The sequence below is a fragment of the Delphinapterus leucas genome, chromosome 14, assembly GCF_059928025.1.
Source record: "Delphinapterus leucas isolate spDelLeu-1000000601 "Yukka" chromosome 14, BTC_Dleu_Yukka2, whole genome shotgun sequence".
In the NCBI taxonomy this organism is placed as follows: domain Eukaryota; kingdom Metazoa; phylum Chordata; class Mammalia; order Artiodactyla; family Monodontidae; genus Delphinapterus; species Delphinapterus leucas.
The window spans coordinates 19,872,262-19,889,946 of record NC_143142.1 but is presented as its reverse complement, the minus strand read 5'-3'; the positions used below and the strand labels follow the sequence as shown (position 1 = coordinate 19,889,946).

At 46.3% G+C, this 17,685-nt stretch overlaps 1 protein-coding gene across 1 annotated transcript in view; it reads right to left on the bottom strand.

The window, feature by feature from the left end:
* Positions 1–17,685, bottom strand: part of SEZ6L (seizure related 6 homolog like) — a 198,166-nt gene that overhangs the window by 51,222 nt on the left and 129,259 nt on the right. Inside the window, exons 9-12 of the mRNA XM_089895386.1 lie at positions 13,582–13,747; positions 9,223–9,389; positions 8,629–8,823; positions 6,714–6,852 (exon numbers count right to left, since the gene is read on the bottom strand). Of these exons, the coding sequence (XP_089751512.1) occupies positions 6,714–6,852; positions 8,629–8,823; positions 9,223–9,389; positions 13,582–13,747 (667 nt within the window). The remainder of the gene's footprint in view (positions 1–6,713; positions 6,853–8,628; positions 8,824–9,222; positions 9,390–13,581; positions 13,748–17,685) is intronic.

Genomic DNA, 17,685 nt, shown 5'->3' with positions numbered 1-17,685 from the left:
TCTACTCACATTAGCGCTAATTTATGTAATTATTATCTCTGTGTAATAATGTTCACGTTCATTATTGCTCATGGGTATAAACGATGCAGCTCAGGGCCTAGAACACAGTAGGTCTTTCATAAATGATGGCTAATTAGAACCGTTATCCTAACACCCACAGCACCACAGACCTGCCCAGTGGATGAGGGGGAGAAAAGTCCCCTCTCACCTGGCACATTCGGCTGATATCCTCATGACTCAGCAAACATTCCAGCACCTACTATGGGCCACCTACCCAGCTCGGTCAGCAGTGCAAACTCCTTCCCCTTCGCCGATGTGATAAATAACAACTGCAAACACTTAGGCCACGTGAGGGGCCCCGAGGATGGAATTATTTTTACTATCAAACCCAAATTGGTTTACTAAAACTGTCAGCGGAAACCGAGCAAGATAAATTAAACCCAGCAGCTCCTGGGCCTCGTGCATTCTTCGCTGGTGAGACGCTATTTTCACTCCCTCAGTGGGAGGAAGGGGGTGCCGGGTCCAGATGCCGCTCTGCCAAGCGTGAGCCAGGGTTTGCCGGGGAGCCTCGGGCTGGGACCCAAGCGTTCAGCTCCCTTCTGCAAAGGCTTAACCCTGCGAGCTCCTAAACCCCTTCCCCTGCTGCCGAGTTTGGGCAAGTCCAGACTTCCTCATGTGGCTTTCAAGGCCCTGCCTGATCCTACTGCTTCCTTGTTGATGCCACACCTCCTATATCTCTGAGCTCCAGACACACAGGGCTTCCTCTAGCTCCTCTCATGAGCTGGTGAAGAACACAGACCCTGGAGACAGGGCAAGCAGAGCTGGAATCCCAGCCGTGTGATCACAGTCACTGTTCTACTCTATGAGCGTCAGTTTACTCCTCTGTAAGATGGAGAAAATACGAGGACCCACTGCATGTGCTTGTCGTGAAGGCGCCTGGGATGCATTAAACGCTCAGCATATATTCCATATTACAGACAAGTAACGAGAGAGTCACGCTTTCCTGCTTCTGGACCTTAGCACATGCTGTTCCTTTTGGCTGGAACACTGTTCCCTCCATCTTTGCTCATCTTCTATCTGTCCTTTGGTCTCAGTTCAGCATAGATCAGGGTTTTTCTGCTTTAGCACTATTGACATTTGGGGTCCGCTAATTCTTCGGTGGGGGCAGCCCTGTGCATTGCAGGATATTTAGCAGCATCCCTGGACTCTCCCCACTAGATGCCAGTAGCATCTCCCCCCTCCCAACACATACCAATTATGACAACCAGAAATGCCTCCAGACATTGCTAAGTGTCCCGGGGCGGGGGGTGGTGCAAAATCATCCCTGGTTGAGAACCGCCCACTTAGAAAAGCTGCTTTCTCAGGAAAGCTTTTTCTCCAGGTCCTGCTAATTTATTTATTTGGCTGCATTGGGTCTTCGTTGCTACTTGCCGGCTTGTGGGGGCTACTCTTCGTTGCGGTGCGCAGGCTTCTCATTGCAGTGGCTTCTCTTGTCACAGAGCATGGGCTCTGGGTGCGCGGGCTTCAGTAGTTGTGGCTCACGGGCTCTAGAGCGCAGGCTCAGTAATTGTGGCACATGGGCTTAGTTGCTCCGCGGCATGTGGGATCTTCCCGGCCCAGGGCTCGAACCTGTGTCCCCTGCATTGGCAGGCGGATTCTTAACCACTGCGCCACCAGGCAAGCCCCCTGCTAATTTAGATAAGGGTGTTGAGGGACATCTCAGAGGAGGCAATATGGGACCAGAGACCTGCAGGAAGCTAGGGAGTGAGCTATATGGATATTCAGGGCAGAGCATTCCAGGGCGGGGTGGGGGTGGGGTGGTAGGAGACAGCCAGTGCAAAGGCCCTGAGGTATGTTTACAGAACAGCAAGGAGGCCAGTGCGGCCAAAAGGAGAGACCAAGGAGGAGAGTGGAAAAAGTGAAGCAGGAGCCGTAACCAGGGTCAGATCACATAGGGCTTTTGTAAGAACTTCAGCTTTTACTCTGAATAGAATGAGGAGCTATTGCAGGGTTTGAGGCAGACCATGATGTGATCACCCAGGGAGGGTGCTGGGCTAAAAACAGCCCCCAATGGGACAAAAGCAGGAGCAGGGAGACAACTGAGGACGAGACAGCGGGGGCTTAGACCACAGTGGTGGTGGCAGTGGGGGTGTCAGAGATGCTTCAACTCCAGGCAGATTTAAGTCTTGAGTAGAATCAACGGGATGTACTGAGGCCCTGGGTACAGGTGTAGGAGAAAGGGAAGAATCCTGTTCACAGGGAGTGTGCTGGAGCCGGTGGCTCCTACTGGGCCATATGGGCTGACTGTTAAATGTCCAGGCATTTGGTGACCCTGTTGGCTTTGTGTTGGTTGCTTAATATTGGCCACAGTGGGAGTATTTACACCATGGAAATTGGCAAATGTTGCAAATCAGGAAGTTGCTCCCCACCCCACTTGTCAAGAAAAGCCGTTGTGGAATGCTGACCAGTGTCCTCCTGCTCTAGAATAACTCCGCATCTTTTGGGTCTGAGCAGCAGGCAGGATGGGTGACTCCTTTCTGAGATGGGAAGATGAGGCGAAATAGGTTTGGAGAAAGAGAATCAAGGGTTTAGGTTTGGGGACACGTCGTTGGAGATGCCTCTTAGACATCCAAGTAAGAGGTAAGAAGGCAGGTGGAAATAAGTTGAATATAATAGTTGCATCTTCCTTCTAGGAGAACTTTGAGGAGTAAATTAATTAACATTTGGAAAGAACCTTGCAAACAGTGAGTGCTCAATGATGAAAATGGCTTTCTTTATCACCTCCATGAGAAAGGATCTAGACTTGTGGTCCCTCAAGTCTGAATCTGACCAGCAGATACTTTTTGGAGGGGAGGGGGCATTATTTTAACAAATTGAATTTATGTTAGAGAAACGCAAATCAAAACTACAATGAGGGACTTCCCTGATGGTGCAGTGGTTAACAATCTGCCTTCCAATACAGGGGACATGGGTTCAAGCCCTGGTCGGGGAAGATCCCACATGCCGTGGAGCAACTAAGCCTGTGTGCCACAACTACTGAGCCTGCACTCTAGAGCCCATGAGCACAGCTACGGAGCCCACGTCCCATGACTACTGAAGCCCGCGCACCTAGAGCCCGTGCTCCACAGCAAGAGAAGCCACCACAAGAAGCCTGCGCGCAGCAACAAAGAGTAGTCCCCGCTCCCTGCAATTAGAGAAAGCCCTCGCGCAGCAACAAAGACCCAATGCAGCCAAAAAGGAAACTAAAAGAAAACTACAATGAGTTACCGCCTCACACCGGTCAGAATGGCCATCATTAAATCTACAAATAACAAACGCTGGAGAGGATGTGGAGAAAAGGGAACCCTCCTACACTATTGGTGGGAGTGTAAATTGGTGCAGCCACTATGGAGAACAGTATGGAGGTTCCTCAAAAAAACTAAAAATAGAGTTGCCATATGATCCAGCAATCCTACTCCTGGGCATATATCCAGACAAAACTATAATTCGAAAAGATATGTGCACCCCTATGTTCATAGCAGCACTATTCACAATAGCCAAGACATGGAAGCAACCTAAATGTCTATCAACAGATGAATGGATAAAGAAGATGTGGGGTGTGTGTGTGTATGTGTATATATATATATATATATATATATATACATATATACATATATATATACACACACACACACACACACACACGTACACACACACACACAGTGTATACTACTCAGCCATAAAAAAGAATGAAATAATGCCATTTGCAGAAACATGGATGGACCTAGAGATTTTCATACTGAGTGAAGTAAGTCAGAAAGACAAATACCATATATCACTTATATGTGGAATCTAAAATATGACACAAATGAACTTATCTATGAAACAAAACCAGACTCATAGACATAGAGAACAGACTTGTGGTTGCCAAGGGCGGGGGGGATAGAGGAAGGGAAGGATTGAGAGTTTGGGATTAACAGATGCAAACTATTATATAGAGAGAATGGATAAACAACAAGGTCCTACTGTACAGCACAGAAAACTATATTCAATATCCTGTGATAAACAATAACGGAAAAGAATGTATATATGGTGGCATATACATATATATGTATATGTAACATATATATGTGCATATATAAGTGTATGTGTGTATATATACACATATACATGTACATATATACACATATATACATACATATACATGTATATGTGTATATACATATACATGTATATATGTGTATGTATATATGTATATATGACAGAATCACTTTGCTGTATGCCAGAAACTAACACAACATTGTAAATCAACTATACTTTAATAAAATAAACTTTTTAAAAATTTGAATTTAAATGATGTTAGGTGGGGATGTAGTTCCCACTTCACCACAGTTCCCCCAGCTCTACATTATCTCACACAGGCCCAATTCCCATTTTATGATACTTGCCTGACCTTGCAGGAGTCAGCGTTTGCATCCTCTCTGTTCAAGGCAACCCGTCCCTTTGCAGAGAAGGAGTGTGAAGCCCAGAGAGGCTGGGTGACAGGTCCAGGGCTGCTCAGGGATCACTGTCAGGGCACAGAGGAGGGAACCCAGGGGTCCTCCCTCCTACCCAACACTCACATCTAGAGTTGCCAAGATGATCAGAAGAAAGTGTCCCCTGCAAGGGTTCCTTTTCTGACGCTAATGCTGGTGGTGGCCTGGCTTTGGGGAAGTATTTCTGCTTAAATGCTCCAGTTTCCTGGATGGGCTGCTGCGTCGTGTGCTTTGTAGTGGAAATAAAACCCCATCCCGTGTTGAGATGAAGGTTAATTGAATATTTGATGCCTGGAGGGGATGAAAGCAGGGTTCCCATTTTCCTGTTTCCTCTTTCAGGCCTCTGACACCAAGGGGAGACGTGGGTCAGTCTTGGTGAAGCAAAACCACCCGTAAGGGATGCATGCTGTGAGGAGAGGATGCTGAGCTGGGCAGAAGGGAGGGGACCACAGACCACATCTTGGGGCATGGAGCTGGAGGACCTTCAGCAGAAGCCAGGATATCAGGAGTTGATTTCCTCTTCTCCTGGCTGAAGACTGAGGTGGTTTGCCCAGCAACTTCTGGTGGCGGGGTGCTCATCAACTGGGACCATAAATTTATATTTGTCATGAGGGCAGTGGGGAGCCATGGAAGGCTTCCTGGAGGAAGGAGCTTTAGAATGGGGTTTCCTACCACCAGAAAACTACTAGAGCTCATCAATGAATTTAGTAAAGTTGCAGGATATGAAATTAGTATGCAGAAATCTGTTGCATTTCTATACACTAACAACAGAATATCAGGAAGAGAAATTAAAGAAACAATCCCATTTACCATTGCATCAAAAAGAATAAAATACCTAGAAATCAACCTACCTAAGGAGGCAAAATATCTGTAGTTGGAAAACTATAAGCCATTGATAAAAGAAATTGAAGATGACACAAACAGATGGAAAGATATACTGTGTTCTTGGATTGGAAGAATCAATATTGTTAAAATGACTATACTACCCAAGGCAATTACATATTCAATGCAATCCCTATCAAATTACCAATGGCATTTTTCACAGAACTGAACAAAAAATTTTTAAATTTGTGTGGAAACACAAAAGACCCTGAAGAGCCAAAACAATCTTAAGAAAGAAAAATGGAGCTACAGGGATCACAATTCCTGACTTCAGACTATACTACAAAGCTACAGTAATCAAAACAGTAGGGTACTGGCACAAAATCTTGCAAATAATTTCCCTCTCGCCAGGCTCCTCTGCAAAGCCAAGCAGCACCCAAGTCATGCTTCCCACACAAGTGGGTTTCTACTTCAGGCTTGAGGGGAGAGCTGACCCCTAGGCTGCATCCAGAGAGGCTCTTCCAAACTTGGCATCCCCTCACTGTCCCAGCCACGTCTCTGGATCTGCTGGACAGCCCTTTCTTCTGCTTTTCTAGCCACCACTGTGTGTCTCTGTCCCCTTCTCCTGATTCCTGGGGAGTTAGGGAAAGTTCTGGATGGAGCATCTAATAGGTACCCCCACTGAATATTGGAAACAGCCACACAGCCAGGTAAGTCCATTCATGACAGCATTTCTTCATTCAGCAATCATTTTCTGAGCATCTACTATGTGTCAGGCTCTGTGTTAGACCCTAAAACAGAGATAAATCAGACCAGGTCCTGACTGCAAGGACCTTCTGGTCTAGTTGAGAGAGATAGATAGGAAAATAAACTACTGTGGTACAGAGTGTACATGTTATATTTCCCTCCTCCTCCTGACCATACTAGCCATTCAGTCCTCTGAAAATGCTGTGCCTGCTCTTGTCACAGGGCCTCTGCATACTCTGTTCCTTCTTGGATGAATTCACTCCAATTCATCCTTTAGTTCTGAGCTTTGTCAGGTCCTCAGGGAAGGCTTTTCTGACCTTCCTCTTTATATCAAATCCCCGTTATAGAATCTCATGGCATCAGGCACCTTTCCTTACAGTGCTTAACAAAGCTACATCGCTGCAATTCCTCACTTAGTGCCTGTTTCCTTAGACAACTGACTTTCCTGAGGATAGGAACTCCTTCTGGGTGTGTATGATGTTGTCACTTCCTCACCATAGGGACCCCAGTTCTTTGCACAGTCCCTGACACGCAGTAGATGCTTAATTAATATTGGTTGAAATAATAAAGCAGGAGCAATTTCTTCCCCAACTGGCTGGCCTGGGGGGTCCACCCATCATAAACACTCACAATTGGATATCTAAGAAGATCCGTTTCTCCTCCCCTACGTGGATCTTCCAGACACAATCTTCACCTTCCACGTAGGGCTCTGGCCAGTTTGGGGACAGCACCACCCCGGCCACGGCAGAGAGCTCCCCACCACACATGGCTGTAAAGACACAGACACACACACACACACATTACTCATAAGGAAGCAGATATGGTGTAACAGTTAAGAGTGTGGTCTATGAAGTCAGACAGTCCATACATGTGTGTGGAATGATTAAATTAGGACTGGCCACCTGCCTCCTTTAGCTGAAATTTGGCAAAGGTGGGGCAAGGGCATTGTACTGTGGGTTCTGCATCCATGGATTCAACCGACAGGGGATCATAAATATTTGAAAAAAAATTCCAGAAAGTTTCAAAAAGCAAAACTTGAATTTGCCACTCACCGGCAACTATTCACATAGCGTTAACATTGCATTTAGGACATTCCCATAGCATTTACATTGTATTTACACGGTATTTACACTGCATTAGGAATTATAAGTAATCTAGAGATGATTTAAAGTATATGAGAGGATGTGCCCTTTTATATAACGGGCTTGAACATCCACGGATTTTGGTATTGGGGGCGTGGGGGGGTGTGCCTTGGAACCCGTGCCCTGTGGATACTGAAGGATGACTGTAGTTCTTTCAGGACGAACGACAGAGTTCAAAGTTTCAAGTGCATCCTTAATAGCCCTCCCCTTGAGTAGGGTGAATAGTGACTGGAGATGGTACATTCTAGTCAGATGGACCTGGGTTCGAGTCTTGCCTCTGCCACCAAAGGCTCTGTGACAAGGCATGTAATAAGTTCCTGGAGCCTCAGATGCCTCCCTCTGTAGAGCAGGGAGAAACACCAGTGCTGACTTCACTGGGTTATTCTGAGGCTTAAGTGAGCTCATGGATGCCAAACACAGCACAACGCCTGGCACAAGGTAAGCGTTCAGTAATTCTTAACGTTACTGTGGAACGCCCTGGCTCTGAACTGGAAGCGGAGATGTGGCCGCACCTGGCGCCTGGCCCTTTAAATTTCACTCTGTGTTTACTGCTTTGGAAAATTCTCAGTGTGGCAGAGGCCAAAGCACCAATAAATTCCACTCTGTTAAACCAGCACATTTAATACAGGGATCAATCCCTCACCACAGCAAGGCTGTGATTTCACGCCAACCACCATCTAGGTGGCGGCTGCCGGGAGCCAGGGCTCTGTTCATTACTCCACATTCCCCACATGGGTCCAGGCTCGGGGTGGCTCAGTGGCCTTGAACATGGAGAAATAGGGGAGGGCAGGGCACTGGGAGTCCCCATAGATGAGGATTCCACACAGCTGACATTGTCCAAAGGGGCTCAGGGCACAGGTCTCTGAGAACAGAGAGACTTGAGTTCCATTCCCACCTCTGCCAATTACCCTCAGTGTGTTCTGAAGCATGTCACGTCACAGCTTGTTTCCTCATCTGTACACGGGATCAATAATAATATGCACCTCACAGGGTTGTAGTGAGGATTAAATCAGATAAGGCACAGAGTGCCTGCACAAAAACACAGTTTTTTGCACTCCTATTAACAACTGTTATCATTATCATTAATTAGACTCAGGGCTGCCATGTGCTGTTGGGCGGGCTGTGCACTGCACATGTCTGCATAGCACAGGTAGGAGCTGAAACCCATGCAGCGATCTTCTCACCAAGCTGTGCATGATGGGGTCTTGTGCCTGGAGGAAGAGGCAACTTTTCAATTTTACCCATTTTGTGATTTTCTCAAGGACCAGCAGCAAACCTGACCCAAAGAGGGGTGAGCTCCAGAAAGGATTCTACTCCTAAAATCGGTATATAAGCTGGGCCTTTCATCTGCAGGGGGTGGAGGGCTCTGGGGTGCCCTGGGAGGAGGGCTGTGACCCACTCACCTCTGCACAGGGGCTCCGTGTCGTTCCAGTATGGGTCCCGCACGTTGATACACTCAATGATGGCCGGGCCCTGCTCCAGGGAGTGGCCGGGGTCGCAGGTAAACTCCACTATGGTCCCGATGTTATAGGTCGGGTCAGACGTGGTGAAGTTCCCATTCTGAATGTAGGGCTCATAGCAGTGGCCTTTCTCAAAGGCTGGGGCCAGGACACAAAAGAGGTCAGCCGCTCAAATGAGTCAGGGGTGGCTCACAGGGCTGTGTCTCAGAAGCAGGGGCCCCTCCTGCTGTTCAGGGAAGCCCCAAGGGAAATGGGTACCAGACCCCACATTCCAGTTCCCACTGACCTGCTGAGGGCCCTTAGGCCATTCACTTGGCTTCTCGGGCCTCATTATTTTCATATCTAAAATGGGAACAAGAACCTCTGCTCTCCCAACCCTGCAGAGGTGGCCTTTGGAAGTCCAAGAGTCACTCTAGCTACGGCTTCTCCCCAATCCTTTGCAGGTCAGATTTCTACCTCCCATGACCCGGCCCCGCCATGCTTCCCCTGCTCCCACGCTGCCACCCTAGGAGACAGGGCAGCCTCCGGGACCCTCACCCTCGAACCGGATGTTGAAGGCTGAGGCCACCCGCCCCTGGTCAGACGTGAATTCGATGCAGATGGTGTGGCCATCACTCAGCAGGCCCTCAAAGGGGACATTCTCGGTTTGGAGGGAGTCGTAGAGAAGAGTGGACTTGTTGGTCAGCCCACTGTAGACCATCATCCTGGCAGCGGGGAAGGAGACAAGAGCCAGTATGAGGTCTTCTCGGGCCTCTGATGCACAGCAGTGGGAGGTGTGTGCTGTGACCACCCACTCCGCGGCCTCAATCCCAGACTCACATCCCGATTTCACCCCATGCTCGCCCGCACACTCTGCTCCGTCTATCGAATTTGTCTCCCTTTCTGTACGATGCTTGTCCCAGACTCGTGGATAGATTCTGAGCTCTTAAGGGAAGTGCTGGGTGTGATGTAATGACCAGATGAATTAATAGATACTGATTATTATTACTAATTGAGAAGCTGGGATGATTGGGCTAATATCATTCCTGAAACACTGATATATATATAATCAGACAGAGTTCCGACTTTAACTTCTGAGCTGAGTGACTTTGGACAAAAACACTGCACCCCACTGAGCCTCTGTTTCATCTGTAAAATGGGTACAAGCACACCTACACCAGAGTGTGGGGATTAGAGACCATGGATATAAAGTGCGCAGGACAGAGTCGGTATGCAAGTCAAATGACCAAGCATTGGACCCCTACTACACTCTGTCACTGAGTTTTATCTCCTAAGACCACCGTGCCTGCAGTCAGGAGTCCCAATTTTTAGTCCCCAGTTCCCTACCCACTGAGCTTACAGAAGTCTCAACACATCTTGTGTCTCAGTATCCACAACCATGAAAAGAGGGATCACAATGTCTTTCCTACCTATCTTACAGGGGGACTGTGAGAATACAACAGGATAAAGTGTCCTGAAAAATGAAAGGCATCAGATAAAACGCTGGTAGTCATTTTTACTGTTATTAAAACCCTTTGGGGACTTCCCTGGTGGCACAGTGGCTAAGAATCCGCCTGCCAATGCAAAGGACACAGGTTCGAGCCCTGGTCCGGGAAGATCCCACATGCCGCAGAGCAACTAAGCCCATGTGCCCCAACTACTGAGCCTGCGCTCTAGAGCCCGCGAGCCACAACTACTGAGCCCACGTGCCACAACTACTGAAGCTCGTGTGCCTAGCGCCCGTGCTCCACAACAAGAGAAGCCACCACAATGAGAAGCCTGTGCACCGCAAGAAAGAGTAGAGAAAGCCCGAGCTCACTGCAACTGGAGAAAGCCCGCATGCAGCAATGAAGACCCAACACAGCCCAAAATAAATAAATAAATAAATTTATTAAAAAAGAAAAATACAACCTTTGGCACTTGGCTCTTTGCTAGCCTTGGTATTTTTTAAAAAGTTACGCAAAAATGTGGAAGAAACCAGTACACAAATTGGATCACTTATTTTTCTGGACTCATAAACAGGCATTTTTAATCCTTTGAGGGTATTTTTTTTTTTTTTTTACTGTGACCCATAAAAAGGGTTTATCACATGAATTTCTAATGTCACCAAAATGCATAAATGTTAGAGTCACAGTCTGTTCATTGTGCCATGTGTCCACTGTGGCTGGGATGAGGAGGGGCCTGAGGTAGAGGCCCAGGGCCATTCCGAGAGTGGGGAGAGGCCGCTTCACAATCTTCTGATCCCTGCTGATTTTGTTGTATCTTGGGGGCCATGCCCCAGGACTCCTCTTTCAGAGAACCAGTGCCTTTTGCTCTAGAGCAAACTCTCAGGATCTCAAAATCTCTAGTCAATTAATCTTCCCAAAATAGCAATTTTCTACTTATGTTCTCTAGAATGTCTGAAATAGGAATAAAAATCTATACATAGTCTATGGTCAAATGGGTTTGGAAAATGCCAGGTTAAATAAAAATTAAACATTTTTTCCCTTGCAGGACTTGTCAGTGCCTTTGCCAGCTAATGTGCATTAGCACCTTCCAAGACAGAGACTGTGTATACATTGTCTCCCGAACATGTTTGACCAGAGAACCCACCTTCTGTGCTGCATACTATGGGACTGGAGTTTAGAAAGACTTCATTTTGGGGGTAAACCATCTTTAAAATCTTTCTTCATTTCTCTCCTCTACTCAAAATCCTTCCATGGCTATTTATAGCTTATAGAAGCAGCCCGGTACCCAAAGCCCTTCAGAAGATGATCCCCATTTACCTCTACATCTTTGCCCACCCCCCACTCCTATTCTCTCTGCTTGGGCTACTCTACCCACTCACTGTATTTTGGGTTCCCTGATCGAATCTCTTTCCAAGGTTTAGATCAGGTCCCATTTCTTCTTTTTTTTAATTAATTAATTAAGGGTCTTCATTGCTGCTTGCAGGCTTTCTCTAGTTGTGGTGAGCAGGGGCTACTCTTCATTGTGGTGCGCGGGCTTCTCATTGCAGCGGCTTCTCTTGTTGCGGAGCACAGGCTCTAGGTGTGTGGGCTTCAGTAGTTGTGGCTCGTGGGTTCTAGAGCGCAGGCTCAGTAGTTGTGGCGCATGTGCTTAGTTGCTCCTCAAGGCTCTTACCATTTCTCTGCACTTGTGTTCCTTGTCCTGCAGGCTTTCTCTGGAGCACCCCAGCTACTGGCACAGGTGACAGGCCAGTGTGTCAGGGAATCAACAAACTCTGAGAGCAGCCAATTGATGGGAGATGAGGGACAATGATCTCTGCTCTCTCGCTGCTAGGAATGGGGAAGTTAGTGTGTGTGTCTACACTGGCTCCCAGAGTTCCCAGGTGGAAGAGAATTTCTTTTTTTTATAAATTTATTTATTTTTGGCTGTGTTGGGTCTTCATTGCTGCATGGGCTTTCTCTAGTTGTGATGAGCGAGGCCTACTCTTTGTTGTGGTGAGTGGGCTTCTCATTATGGTGGCTTCTCTTGTTGCAGAGCACAGTCTCTAGGTGTGCGGCCTTCAGTAGTTGCGGCGCGTGGGCTCAGCAGTTGTGGCTTGCGGGCTCTAGAGCGCAGGCTCAGCGGTTGGGGTGCACGTGCTTAGTTGCTCTGCGGCATGTGGGATCTTCCCGGACCAGGGCTTGACCCCATGTCCCCTGCACTGGCAGGCGGATTCTTAGCCACTGTGCCACCAGGGAAGCCCCACACCTTGTACTTTAAAGCAGTGATTTATTGATATGGAGTTGTTCAGGATAAAGCTGGATGACTTGGAAGGAAGTAGACTCCAGAGTTGGGTAACTTATTCAGTTTTCTGGTATTTTCTCTCAGAATCCTTTCCTAGAGGTTAATGGTCTAGATTTGAAGCTTCAAAGAAGCCAGGGCACTATATAATTCTAAGATCAACATCGGACAATTCCAGAATTCTAAGGTGCTGACACTCTGTCGGTGCCCTACCCACATCCCCATAGCACTCTTTCCTTACCCATTTTCGGCTGGCTTCCAGAGTCTCTGAGAATCAGCCAGCTCCAAGGGTGGCAGGCAGTGTTGGGGAGTCAGTGTGTCCAGGAGCACGCCTCCTCCAACATGGATGGTGGGGGTGGATAAATACCCAGCTCCCTCACCCTCCGACAGAAATGCTCTGAGCCCTGCTCAACGCAGCTTCCTGGAGGCCAGCAGTAGATAGAGACCCAGTTGTCTCTGCAGTCATCTGCCTACCAATACATACTGTACCTACTCCCTTTCCTTCTCTGCTCATTTTCCTGGTGCTAAGATCAGCTCCCAAACCAACCACTTTCTCTCACATCTTTGTCACTCTGTCTGTTTCCAAGGAAACTCAACCTAAGATAGCAAGTCTAAGCAGCTAAGACCCTAATTTTCTAGAACATTCCAGAATATTCTAGAATAATTCTCAGAGTTTTCAGATTCTGGATTCTGTGCATATAACTTAGCATCTACAGACATACTCTTGCTTAGATGTTGTCTTGTATCTTCTCTAGTTCCTTCTTGTACATAAGTCTGGTTTTTCCATCTCAACTGCCAGGAACCAAGGTTTCCTACTTCTCTGCTGTTCTCCATGGAGGCTAATACATGATTGGGCACAGAGCTGATGCTCAGTAAACACTCCCTCCTTGTTCAACTGCAAAAAGGGATGAGGCAGTTCGAGGTCGGGGAACTGGATTCCCTTCTTGTCTCTCCCCCTACCCTGTTGTGTGACTAGGGTAAGTCCCTTCCCCTCTGTATGTCCTAGTTTCCTTACGTGTAAAAGGAAGAGATCGAAGATGATGGTCTCTAATAACCTTGCCACCCTCCCCAGCTCTTCCTTTCTTGACGTCCATGAGGCAGCATTTTAGTCCTTTCAAGACTCCAAATCCCAAGCCGCGTTCTAACACTCTGGGAAGGAACGAGGCTGGCTGGGGGCCCTCAGAGTGTTACCTGTCCTTCTCATGCAGTGACAGCTTTTCAAAGTGCAGGTGCAGCTTCTGGCCCTCTGGAGCTTCAATTGTCCACACACAGAACTGGCTCCCATTGGTATTTCCAGAGTGACTTGGGGACAGGACGCGGCCGATGGTGGCGTTGTGCACCGCCCCTCCACAAGGGGCTGGGGTCGGAGAGTAGGGGTGGGTGGGCAGTGAGAGGATTGCAGAGAGAGACAGAGAGAGAGAGGAAGTGAGGGTTTCATCCTTCCCCACTCCCCACCCCTTCATGGGAGGAAATAGGCTGGGGAAGAGAGAAACCATGGGAAAAGTCCCATCCTCCTGAGACAGGTTCATCCTGTTTGACAGGAGGTCTAATTCCATGATTAGAACCATTGCCATGTGCGTTCCATGGTGGGGAATGAATGGCTGTGATTTAAGGATTCTTCCATGTGCTGGCTGTGCCCTGATTCCTAATTACAAAATGGTAATTAAGAAGGACATAAATAGGCAGTTCTCAAAAGAAGAAATATACTTTTATTACTTAGTAAGCACTAAAAAAATACAGCCTCACTGGTAATAAAAGAAATGCAAATCTAAACTATATTCTATCTTTATCCACCTAATTGGTCAAGATAAAAAGCAGCAATAAACTGGAAAGCTATCTCCAGTGATGGGAAATGGTCACTCTCATTCAGGAGTGGTTAGAATGCAAGTTGCTGTGGCCTTTCAGGAGGGCAATCTGATGAAAACTCTGGAAAATATGTTCAAACACTTTGACCTAGTAATTAAGGTTCTGGGAATTTACCTTAAGAAAAGATTTAGAGAGTTTCACAAAAATGTATGAATGAGGATGTTCACTGCCAGATTGCCTCTAAGAGCAAAAAACAGAAGGAACGTGAATGTCCGTGTACAGATGCTTGGTGAAATAAATGCGCGTCATTCATATAGTTTTGAAGAACCATGTTCTCAAAGAACTTGAGAATATAGAACAATATTCACTATATTTTAAGTGGGAAAAAAGAAGCTAGAAAATGGTCCGCTATATCTATTTCAATGAGCTATATGCAAGGATCAACAGAGACCAGGAATGTAAAAGTGATTTGCTACAGTCTTCAACACTTTCTTGGATTTTTTTTTTTTTTTTACCAGAGCCATGTATTACTTTTATCATAAAATTTTAATAAATATTAAAAAGTGATTTGTGATTACTCAGCCTTAAAAAGAAATGAAATTGAGCTATTTGTAATGAGATGGATAGACCTAGAGTCTGTCATACAGAGTGAAGTAAGTCAGAAAGAAAAAGACAAATACCGTATGCTAACGCATATATATGGAATTTAAGGGGAAAAAAAATGTCATGAAGAACCTAGGGGTAAGACAGGAATAAAGACGCAGACCTACTGGAGAACAGACTTGAGGATATGGGGAGGGGGAAGGGTGAGCTTTGACAGGGCAAGAGAGAGTCGTGGACATATACACACTAACAAACGTAGTAAGGTAGATAGCTAGGGGGAAGCAGCCGCAAGGCACAGGGATATTAGCTCGGTGCTTTGTGACAGCCTGGAGGGGTGGGATAGGGAGAGTGGGAGGGAGGGAGACGCAAGAGGGAAGACATATGGGAACATATGTATATGTATAACTGATTCACTTTGTTATAAAGCAGAAACTAACACACAATTGTAAAGCAATTATACCCCAATAAAGATGTTTAAAAAAAAAAAAAAGAAAAAAAAAAGTGATTTGTGAACTAGAAAAAGTTATACAAATGTGGGGAGGTAGACTTATTTTTAGGAGATATTTGGTTTTCATTAAATGTTTGCTGAATGACTGCATGACTAATAAGGACGTGCACTGATGAGAAAGGCAGATAGCTCCCTTCTCTGCTCTGGACTCTGCTGTGACCTACAGCAAAGACACTACCAAGAAGTCTTGTACAGTAGTTCTTTCAGGACCACGGACAGAGCACTGGGACGCAGGCTCTTCAGCTACCTCTCCTGAATCCCCATCCAAAAGTGAAGGTTCAAATCTGGCCAGCGCCACTTATCTGCTGTGGATCTAGGACGAGCCACCGAAGATCTCTGAACCTCTAGGTCACTGTAAAATGTTAATACTAATTCCACCCTCTTTATGGGACTGTGGTGGTTAAGTCAGTGCAACACTGCATGTAGAGGGCTTGGCGCTGTCCCTGGCACAGAGTAGGTGCTCAAAATGTAGCCAGCGTTACTGCCCCATAGCTCAGGAGCCGAGGAGATGGACACTGTCCCTGGTGGGGGGCGTTGGCCATCTGTCCTCCCCGAGCTGCCACTCATTTGCGGCCTCTCTGCTCCCATTCCTTGCCTTATTAAGCCAACTGATGACTGGTTTCAATTTGCCAGCCGCGGCTCCCCATCCGTCTTTCTTAGCACAAATTGAGGCTTAATTCCTCTCTGATTTCATACATAGATAAAAATTAACGTGAGGGAGGCATGGAGACCAACTGCCCTATGGTTTGAATGTTTTTTCTTTGTTAAAAAAAAAAAGAAAAATTCTGAAGGGCCTTGGGGGAACGATACTGCAACAATTAAATCTGAGAATTTATCATCAGCTCTCATTTGCATTTTGAATTCTACTGACTATATGAATGCCTGGAGGGCAGGAGTGATGTTTTCTTATTCCCAGTATTCTCCTTGTACATGACTCATGGCCTGGCACAGAGAAGGTGCTCAGTTAATGTGGGCAGCCTACACTTTCCTGGCCATGGTCAGGACTTTTGAGAATCTAATAGAGATTTGCTCTCTTGATAACTGAGGATGGTCAAGGTTATGGCCACTGGGGCAGACAGAGTGTGGTACAGAGTGCTTCTCAATCTATAATGTGCACATGAGCCACAAAAGGAGCACTTTAAATGTAGATTTTGATTCGCTTGGTTTTGTACGGGGCTTGGAATTGTGTATTTCTAATAAACTCACTGGTCTGCAGGTTGCACTTTGAACAGTGAAGGTGTAAGGAAAAGAGCTCAGGAGAGAAGGGTTCTGGACTCAGTTCAATTTCTATCTGGTGACTTTGAGGGAGAAACTTCACCTCCATGAGCCTCAGTTTCCTCATCTGTAAAATGGGGATATTGTTCCCACCATGTAGGACTGCTGTGAGGATTTATCAGAGCCCTGGCATATGGACTGGGCTCAAAATATGGCAGCTGTCATATCCAAGGCACAAGCAACAAACAAAAATTACACAAATTAGACTTTGTCAAAATTAAGGACACTATCAAGAAGTGAAAGACAACCCACAGAGTGGGAGAAAATATTTTCAGATCATATATCTGGTAAGGGTCTAGTATCCAGAATATATAAAGAACTCCTACAACTCAAGAAAAAGATGGGCAAAGGACTTGGATAGACATTTCTCCTAGAAGATACACAAATGGCCAAGAAGCATATGAAAAGATACTAATGTCATTAGCCATTAGGAAAATGCAAATCAAAATCACAGTAAGATACCTTCACACCCATATTATTATATGGCTATAATAAAAAAAAGAAGACATCGAAAATAAGTGCTGGTGAGGATGTGGAGAAACTGGTACTTTCATACATGGCTGGTGGGAAAGTAAAACCGTGCAGCCGTTGTGGAAAACAGTTTGATGGTTCCTTCAAAAGTTAAACGTGGTATTAGCATATAACTCAGCAATTCCACTTTGGGGTATATACCCCAGAGAAATGAAAACATAAAAACCTGCATACAGACATTTACAGCAGCATTATTCCTAATACCCCCAAAGTGGAAGCAATTCAAATGTCCACCAACGAATGAACAGATGAAATGTGGCCTATCCACATCATGGAATATTATTCAGTCATAAAAAGGAATGAAGTTCTGACAGACGTTACAACATGGATGAACCCTGAAAGCACTATGCTAAGTGAAAGAAGCCGGATACAAAAGGTTACATATTGTACGATCCCATGTATTGAAACGTCCAGAATAGGCAAATCTATAGAGACAGAAAGCATACTGGTGGTTGCCAGGGGCTGGGGACAGGGACAAATGGGGAGTGACTGCTACTGGGTCCAGGGTGTCCTTCTGGGGGTGATAAAGGTAGTGGTGATGGTTGCACAAGATTGCGAATGGACTAAGTGTC